The sequence below is a fragment of the Camponotus floridanus genome, unplaced genomic scaffold (genome assembly GCF_003227725.1).
Source record: "Camponotus floridanus strain SB8 unplaced genomic scaffold, Cflo_v7.5 scaffold549, whole genome shotgun sequence".
Classification (NCBI taxonomy): Eukaryota; Metazoa; Arthropoda; class Insecta; order Hymenoptera; family Formicidae; genus Camponotus; species Camponotus floridanus.
Window position 1 is genome coordinate 1 of NW_020229713.1, and position 10000 is coordinate 10000.

General features: G+C 29.0%; 1 protein-coding gene across 1 annotated transcript in view; it reads left to right on the forward strand.

The window, feature by feature from the left end:
- Positions 1-380: 380 nt before the first annotated feature.
- The window catches only part of LOC112639284 (aminopeptidase N-like), an 18181-nt gene continuing 8561 nt past the window's right edge, over positions 381-10000 (forward strand). Inside the window, exons 1-3 of the mRNA XM_025412686.1 lie at positions 381-825; positions 2668-2848; positions 4419-4557. Of these exons, the coding sequence (XP_025268471.1) occupies positions 413-825; positions 2668-2848; positions 4419-4557 (733 nt within the window). The 5' untranslated portion in view covers positions 381-412. The remainder of the gene's footprint in view (positions 826-2667; positions 2849-4418; positions 4558-10000) is intronic.

The window sequence follows — 10000 nt, forward strand, 5'->3', positions numbered from 1 at the left end:
TTTACTAATAACTAAGACAATATACATATGTGTTTCATTTAATAAACTAACACTAAATAAGCAGTTTCTTTCACTTGTATAAATTATGTACAAAATCGTTGATAACATATCAATTAAAATCAATTTAATAAAGCTATTATTCCAATACTATTTTATATTGAAATTTATTTTAATTTTATTAAACGCATTAAAATTTTGATACTAAAATATTAATTATTAAATATTTATTTTGTATCTGTATATTCTAAAATAGACATTTAACGAATCCCGCACAACTAAAATATATACAATTTATACAATTTCATTGAAACCATTTTTGCATCAGGTATTGCGGTGTCTTTTATTATTGTTAATTCATATTTCTGAATGTGATAGGTTTGCAACGTATGTTGATCATATTGGGATCCAACACATGATTCCGTCTTTGCCCGAATCTTTAAGCAGAATGCCCTATTATAATCCCAACTACAATATTATTATCGAACATTATCAAAACTATAAAGTTTTATTAAGTCCACTGATACAAACAACAGAAAGGAATGATAAAAACATGATGAAGACATATTTTTATACGTTTGTAAAGCCTATTTATCTACTATTTCTCAACCGAATTAATTTATCTTTTATGCCTGGTACAAATGAAAGTGTCAGAGTTAATATGTGGTGTAGAATGCACTGCGAATTTGCACATCAATTTGCTGAAAATATAACAACGTACATGTTCGATAAATGGAAACGTTTGAATCAAACTTGGGAAATAAATCATATTGCACTTCCGGATTTTCAAAACGAAAGCATTATAAATTTGGGACTTATTCTTTACAGGTAACTATATAATTAGAAAAAATTTACATATCTTTCTCTATTTTTAAAATATTATTTGAATATATTTTAAAAAATAAGTTATATTGTATGAAGCACAATGAGAGGAGAAACATATCTAATCGTTTATTATTAGTCCAGTTTATTATTGCCCAGAAAGTTATTGCGATTTTTGTTATTTAATATTTGACGCTTTTTTCATGTTGTCTTTCTTTTGTATTTATATTATATCAATGTAAAAGCGCAAACTTCGCTCTACATTTTAATGAAAATAACTGTGTTTTGATATTGGTTTCCGTTTTATTTAAACTATGAAATTAAGAATGATAAAATCGCAAATTCTAGCGATTTTTTTATATAAATTCAAAATGAGGCGTAAGTAAAGCAACTGAAGGCGCTCAATATTAACGATGCATTTGGTCCAGGAACCGCTAATGAACGTACAATGCAATGGTGATTTCCGTAAATTTCAGTGGAGAGTCTTGAAGTTGAAAAGTTCTGGACGACTGCGATTATTGACGACGACCACTTGAAGGTGTTAGTTGAAACAGAGTCACGCACATCGATTCAAAAACTAGCGGAAAACTTGGCGTAAACAAGTCACCTGTTTCTGATTACTTGGAACGAACTGGAAAAACAAAAAACCTAGACAAATGAATGCCGCATCAATTGAGCGAAAATCAAAAGAATCATCACTTTGAAGTATGTTCTGCACTGATTTTGCACAAACAGAATAATCCGTCTCTTGATCGCATTGTAACGTGTGATGAAAAATGGTTCTTGTACGATAATCGTCGACGTTTTGCACAATGGTTAGACCATGATGGTGCGCCAAAACGCTCTCCGAAACTAAAATTGTATTAGAAGAAGATTATGATGACTATTTGGTAAATGTCAGCCGAGATAATTTACTATAGCTTTTTAAATTCGGGTGGAATTATTACGGGAGAGAGGTACTGTCAAGAAATTGACAAAATGCATCAGGAACTGACAAGTTTGCGTTCGGTGTTGGTCAACAGAAAAGATCCAATTGTTCTACACGACAATGCTCGACTACGCCGCACAACCGACGCTGCATTAATCAATTGAGCTATGAAGCTCCATGAAACTCTGTCTCACCCATCATATTCTCACCAACTGACTATCACTTCTTTAAACATTTCGACAATTTCTTGCAGGGGAAAATCTTTAACAATAAAGCTACTGTCAGAAACGTCTTCGAAGAGTTTGTCGCTTCTAAAAATCTAAATTTTATGCTACAGGAATAAATAAATATTGTTTCTCGTTGACAAAAATATTTAAACTTCATATCAATGGTCCTCTTTTCATTTGAAAAAGTTCACTTGCTAAAATATGCGTATTTGAACTTGAAGTTTAAAAATCACAATAACTTTCTGGACAACCTATCTTCAATGTACATCAATTTATATGAAGAATAATATTAAAATATACATATTTTATAATCTTAAAATAGAAAATTACAAATTAAAATATAAAATTGTAAATTAAATAATTATATTGAGATATAACAATAGGTATAATTATTATATTAAGGTTTTCATTCTTATCAATCAAAATTTAAAAAAGTTATATATATATATATATATATATATATATACATATATATATATATATATATATATATATATAGTGCGACACTCGCTTCCAATATATTGCATTACTTCGTAATGAGCATTTAGAAATAAAACATTAATAATAATATATAATTAATATGTTAATTAGATAGAATCATTTAATTATAAATTTGGAAATTCAATATTCTTTATGTTATTATACAACAGAAATAATCATTATATCAAACATTTTTGTATACATAATTTTCAGAGAAGCAGATATTATCTACAATGACAATGTAGATTCTGTTGCGACTAAAATCAAAGTTGCCCGCTTTATGGCTCATAAAATAATACAGGAATGTTCTTATTATGAAAATCCACTTTGGCCGTCATCCTCTTTGTTAAATGAGGCTATTGTCTCATTTCTTGGATTATATGTCACCAATCAGGTTATTTTAAGCATTCTTTAGCGCAAACTTTACTCACTAGCAAATAATATGATGGATATATATGTATGTGTGTGTGTTTGTGTGTGTGTGTGTGTGGTGTGTGTGTACATACGTGTATATATATATATATATATATATATATATATATATATATATACAGGGTGTCCTAGTATTCATGTCCTAGTATTCATGTTTCGATTATCTTACCTTAATACTTTTATGTACAAAATAATAAAAGGAATCAATTGGTGTAAAGAAAATATACAGTTGTTTTTAAGAAAAAATATGGAATTGTTAATTGCAAATTACATATTTTTTCTTAGAAATAACTATGTGTTTTCTTTATAACTCGAAAAGTACTTGATGAAAAAATACTTTATTATAGTATTTTGAAAAGCTTTCAACATAAGCTGTAAGAATATGCAATAAAAAATAAGTGGTTCCATTTAAGAAATTAAAGATGTTCTTGACCTGACCTTAACGATGCCATCCAAGATCAAACCAATGACAACATCTTATATTGCCCTCAAAACCATACAATTTTTGTCGAAAATGTTTTTCTCTAAAATGCTTAGTTTTTGAAAGAAAAGGGGTGTACTGGTGGTCTAGGACATCCTGTATATTGTTTGGAAGTGAGCAAGGTTTGCGTTAAACATATATATATATATATATATATATATATATGGTAAATATTTATCTTTACACAACCACCCTCAAATGACTCGATCTTGACATATATTGTCAAGGTTACTGCCCTGAATAACATCCAAAAAATTTTTGGCGTCGCTCGTTGTTTATTAAAAAATTATAAACAAAAGAAGTTTTATAAGGTTCACCGAATTTGGACACTATGTACAATAATAGACCTTTTATATTGAAAGTTATAAAGAAATAAACATATTAAAAAATTTTTTAATAAACAACGAGCAACGCCTAAAATCTTTTGGATATTACTCAGTGCAGTGACCCTGACAATATATGTCAAGTAATGGGGATGGCTGTGTAAAAGTAAATATTTACCATTATAAAAGTAAATATTTACCATTATAGCGTGTAATTTTTTTTATAAATCAGAATATTAAGCGCAAATTTTATATTTACAAAGTAAAGTGAATTTTTTAATAATGCTAATTTTCAAGTAAATGTTACAAACATAGATAATACAATTTAAAATATTTTTACATTTTTATGTTTCTGTTATTTTGTGTGTGTGTGTCAAAGTCACTATATTACATTTGTCCGACTTTAAATTATTATATATAAAAAAAGAAAAATTATCATTCAGATTCCACATAATATATGTATACATATAGAAATTGTGTAATAAGATAATTTAGCTATATAATATATTTTAATAATTTTAAAAATATTAATTTTAAAATTATATATCGAGTAATCATTTTTGTTATTAATATATTATATTTTTAAATTATTTATTCTATATTTTAAGAGTATAAAAGTATAAGAGATTTTTTTACATATACGTAGAAAATAACAGCTCTAATGAATATTGCTTTGTGTGTTAAATATAATATTAATTAAGTAAATACATTTAAACTATTTTCTATAGACTCTTCCAAGTATCCGGATGATGGACTTGTTTGTGGTACAAATTCAACAAGAATCCCTTCATTTCGATACTGAATATAATACATCAATTTATAATACATCATTCAACATTTTTTTTGAACATTACAGTTACATTAAAGGTATGATAATATAAATAAAAATTGATTATGAATAAATTTTTGAAAATAAATTCTTAAAAAACAAATAGAATAACTGATAAAAATTTTAATTTTATATACAGGGTGTCAGAAACAGCAGTGATTGGGGAGGGGAAGAGCCTTCGCCGCGCGCCTACACACTCATCGCTCCTCCCCTCCCCAATCTCCGTTTCGCCGCGTGTCGCTATTATGTTAAAGTGAGACCGTCTTCACCGCCACGCACTTCTAACCACACGCATTGGCCGATCTTCTTTAATTAATTTTTCGTTAATTATTGCAAATGTCGCAAAATAGTATAGTACCTTCTTAATTTGCGCTAATCTACCTGCACACTTCGGGACTACAAAAACGGGTCTTGACACCCTGTATAATCTCTTCATTATACACATGCACACATATATACATACGTAATGAAGCTGTAGTATATAAAATTATATATAAAATATATTACATGTACAAGATGTTTCTTTATACGTGATACAGTCGATTATCTCGCGAACCAATGATTTTATTGAAAAATTTTTCGAACGAAAGTTGCGTAGCTTGAAGGGGTACACATGAAGAAAATATGAACTTGACCTTGTCAAAGTCAGGTCAAGGTCATTAATGATTTTTTAAATAAAAATCTTTACTTTTTTTATAACATATTCTCATATTTTATTACATATTTTTTATTACTTATTACATATGTAGACTACCTCGAGAGCTTTTCAAAACGCTATAATAAAGAATTTTTCATTGAGTACTTTTCAAGTTATGTCTTAATTTTACACAAGCTATAAAATATCTAGTAAAATATTCATTTTTCGATTATCTAACCTTAATACTTCTATGTACAAAATAATGAGACGAATCAATTGATGTAAAGAAAAATAATTCCCAAAAACTTACCTTTTTAAAAAAAGGTAAAAAAGGGCGCCAAGTTTATGCATTAATTGTATCCAACTGTCATATTGTCTACAAAAATAGTGATATAAAAAAATTATGCCAACTAAGAATAAAAATTTGTACAAGATAAATAATAAAAAAAATTTTAATTAAAAAAACTTGGCGCTGCCAATTTTATTAATATATTGTTCAGCTTAAAAGTCTAAATTTACAAATCCAGAAGATCTTAAGAGAATTAATAATAAATGTCCAGCACTTATATTTGCTGTTAAACATATATTTAATTGGAATATATGCCAATTTTATTGGCAGCGCCAAGTTTTTTTAATTAAAATTTTTTTTACTATTTATTTTGTACAAATTTTTATTCTTAGTTGGCGCAATTTTTTTATATCACTATTTTTGTAGACAATATGACAGTTGGATACAATTAGTACATGAACTTGGCGCCCTTTTTTTTACCTTTTTTCTAAAAAGGTAAGTTTTTGGGGATTATATCACTTCTTTTTTTAATCTAATTTGCTAAGAGATATTATATTTAAAAAAGTATGTATATATATATATATATATATATATATATACAGGGTGTTGAAAAATTAAGTGCCATAAATTTGTGTGATGAAAAAAGGAATCAATATAAGCATTTTAAGTATAGGAACCGTGGGTCGGCGACGCTTAGTTACGGCGTGACAAGGGTTTAATTAAATTGTCACAATGTCTGCAATACAATGATTTTATTCGGTTAATTTTAGATGTTTATAATAAATGTTCGAAATTACGACCGCCAACGTTCCGACAAAAATCAGAACGACGGAGCAATGATTCCCACGTTTTTTGGAATATTCCAGGAGTTTGTCGGATAGTTTCAGACGCCTCAACGATACGAGCGACCAGATCCTCCTCGGATTCAACCGGTTCAGAATAAATCATATTTTTCGTTGCACCCCAGAAGTAGAAATCGAGATTTTAGATGTTTATTATAAACATCTAAAATTAACCGAATAAAATCATTGTATTGCAGACATTGTGACAATTTAATTAAACCCTTGTCACGCCGTAACTAAGCGTCGCCGACCCACGGTTCCTATACTTAAAATGCTTATATTGATTCCTTCTTTCATCACACAAATTTATGGCACTTAATTTTTCAACACCCTGTATATACACGGTAGGCCATTTTAATCGATGCACTCGAATATCTCGAAAACAGCACTCTTCAGAAAGAAATGTTTCAAACAAAAATTGTAGGGTGTGAAGGGGGACATAAGATGGTAGCATTGGTTTGACCTTGGAAAGTCATTTGAAGGTCACATAAAAGTCACCTTCAATTTCTTAAATTGAACCCACTATTTTTCATTACATATTCTTGTAGCTTATCTCGAGAGCTTTCCAAAACACTACAGACAAATGTTTTTTCATTAAGTACTTTTTGAGTTATAAGGCTCCAAAGTTTGCAGTACTTCGATATAAAATGCAAAATATCTCGTAAAATATTTAGTTTTCGGTAGTCTTACCCTAATACTTTTATGCACAGGATAATGAGACAAAACTATTGGTGCAAAGAAAACGTATGGTTGTTTATAATAAAAAATGTGTAATTTGCAATGCACTTTTTGTTATAAACAATCATGCGTTTTCTTTGCACCAATAGTTTTGTCTCATTATCCTGTGCATAAAAGTATTAGGGTAAGACTACCGAAAACTAAATATTTTACGAGATATTTTGCATTTTATATCGAAGTACTGCAAACTTTGAAGCCTTATAACTCAAAAAGTACTTAATGAAAAAACATTTGTCTGTAGTGTTTTGGAAAGCTCTCGAGATAAGCTACAAGAATATGTAATGAAAAATAGTGGGTTCAATTTAAGAAATTGAAGGTGACTTTTATGTGACCTTCAAATGACTTTCCAAGGTCAAACCAATGCTACCATCTTATGTCCCCCTTCACACCCTACAATTTTTGTTTGAAACATTTCTTTCTGAAGAGTGCTGTTTTCGAGATATTCGAGTGCATCGATTAAAATGGCCCACCGTGTATATATATATATATATATATATATATATATATATATATATATGTATACTCTTTTAATATACAGGGTGACCCATTTTAACTTAGGCAGCCAAATAACTCGAAAAATAAGCACACTACGAAAAAATGGTTACAATCAAAATTTCGTCATTTCGAGAGGGACGTACAATGACGTTAAAATCAGCCCCCCCACCCCTTCCCCTGGGCGGTGAGGGGGGGCAAGTTTGAAATCTTAAATGGAACCCCCTATTTTTCATTGCATATTCTTGTAGCTTATCTCGAGAGCTTTCTAAGACACTGTAATTAAGTACCTTTTTATTAAGTACTTTTTGAGTTATGAGGCTTGAAATCATTTTTTAATTTTACATAAACCATAAAATATCTAGTAAACCATTCATTTTTCGATTATCTTACCTTCATACTTTTATGTACAAAATAATGAGAGGAATCAATTGGTGTAAAGAAAACATACAGTTGTTTTTAAGAAAAAATATGGAATTGTTAATTGCAAATTACATATTTTTTCTTAGAAACAACTATGTGTTTTCTTTACACCAATTGATTCCTCTTATTATTTTGTACATAAAAGTATGAAGGTAAGATAATCGAAAAATGAATGGTTTACTAGATATTTTATGGTTTATGTAAAATTAAGAAATTATTTCAAGCCTTATAACTCAAAAAGTACTTAATAAAAAGGTACTTAATTATAGTGTTTTGGAAAGCTCTCGAGATAAGCTACAAGAATATGCAATGAAAAATAGGGGGTTCCATTTAAGATTTCAAACTTGCCCCCCCTCACCGCCCAGGGGGAGGGGTGGGGGGCTGATTTTAACGTCATTGTACGTCCCCCTCGAAATGACGAAATTTTGATTCTAACCATTTTTTCGTAGTGTGCTTATTTTACGAGTTATTTGGCTGCCTAAGTTAAAATGGGTCACCCTGTATAAGCAAATTATATAAAAATATATATAGAATAAGTATATATAATATTACATTATATATATATATATATATATATAATTAATATATTATATATATTTATATTTAGTTTGTAAAATAGATATATATATTTATTTACCTTGCTCCAATTATCATACCGTACTGGCTTTTGCCAATTTTTAATTAATAATTTAATTATTTATTATTTATAACTTGCACTTTATCACTACTCAAAATGTGGTTAATGATAAATGTCACTAATGACACATATGACATATGTCATTAATATCGAAAAGCGTCGCTAGCGCAATCTTCTGTCGAGAGTAGGAAAAGGACGTTTTCTCTTTTTATGTGTTGTGTACATGTGCGTTGATGACGACCATGATGATGATAAAGACGTTTCTTAATTGAAAATTTTCATATTTCGACTTTGCATTATGATATCTCCGTTAATAGATCACGCAGCGCAAAAATAAAGATACTTTCTTTATACAATTCAAACTCGCTCTATCGATTAAGGTTAGTAAGAATTCGATCCGTTCAGTCGTTATTGAAATCCGATAATCTAAATTATTTTCAACTGTCCGACTCGCGTATAGATACACGGAGTGCCGCGCAATGCTTCGCATGAACTTGGCGCGAGACATTACCGTGTCTCTTGATCATAGTTGTTTTAAAAAAAGAATATGTAATTGTTAATTGCAAATTACATATTTTTCTTAGACACAACTATGTGTTTTCTTTAGATGAATTGATTCGTCTCATTATTTTGTACATAAAAGTATTATGATAAAGAAATTGAGAAATGAATATTTTACTAGATATTTTATAGATCAATTCGAAAATCACTCAATAAAAAATTACTTTTTTATAGCGTTTTGAAAAGCTCTTGAGATAAGTTATAAGACTAAGCAATAAAAATGGGCATTTATTTAAAAAATTAAAAAATTAAAGGTAACCTTCATGTGATCTTCAAACAATTATCCAAAGTCAAATAGCACCATCTTATGTTTTCCTTCGAATCAATTAACTTTTGTCTGAAACATTTTTCTCTAAAATTATTGATTTACGAGATATATCACTGGAAAATGAGACATCCTGCGTAGACGAAACTCTCAGCGAGGATAAAGATTAGATGTAGAATGAACTTCGCTTTGTCTTACAAAATACACTTCGTGGACACAATGAGTTCCATCTCCCTCCCCCTCATTCCTTACGGCAGGATCTACTTCCAGAATGTACAACATAATGCAAACATATTTTTTTAAATATAAAATTTTGTTTGGATTACATTATATAGTACAAAGAGCATCTTATTGTAAATTAGTAGAATGTAAGCAAAACCTCATACATAATGCTTTTAATATCATATTAGTTTATAATTAATGTGTTTAATATCAATTTGCTTAAGAAAAGTATTAAAATTGTTATACTTTAACTTGTTATATCTTTTAAACCAATGTCGCCTCTCATTTACTTTTTTGCGCGGAATTACTCAGGAAATCTTCCTCTATGACATATTCAAATGATGTTAAAATCGGTGATGTGTAACGTTTTATGCA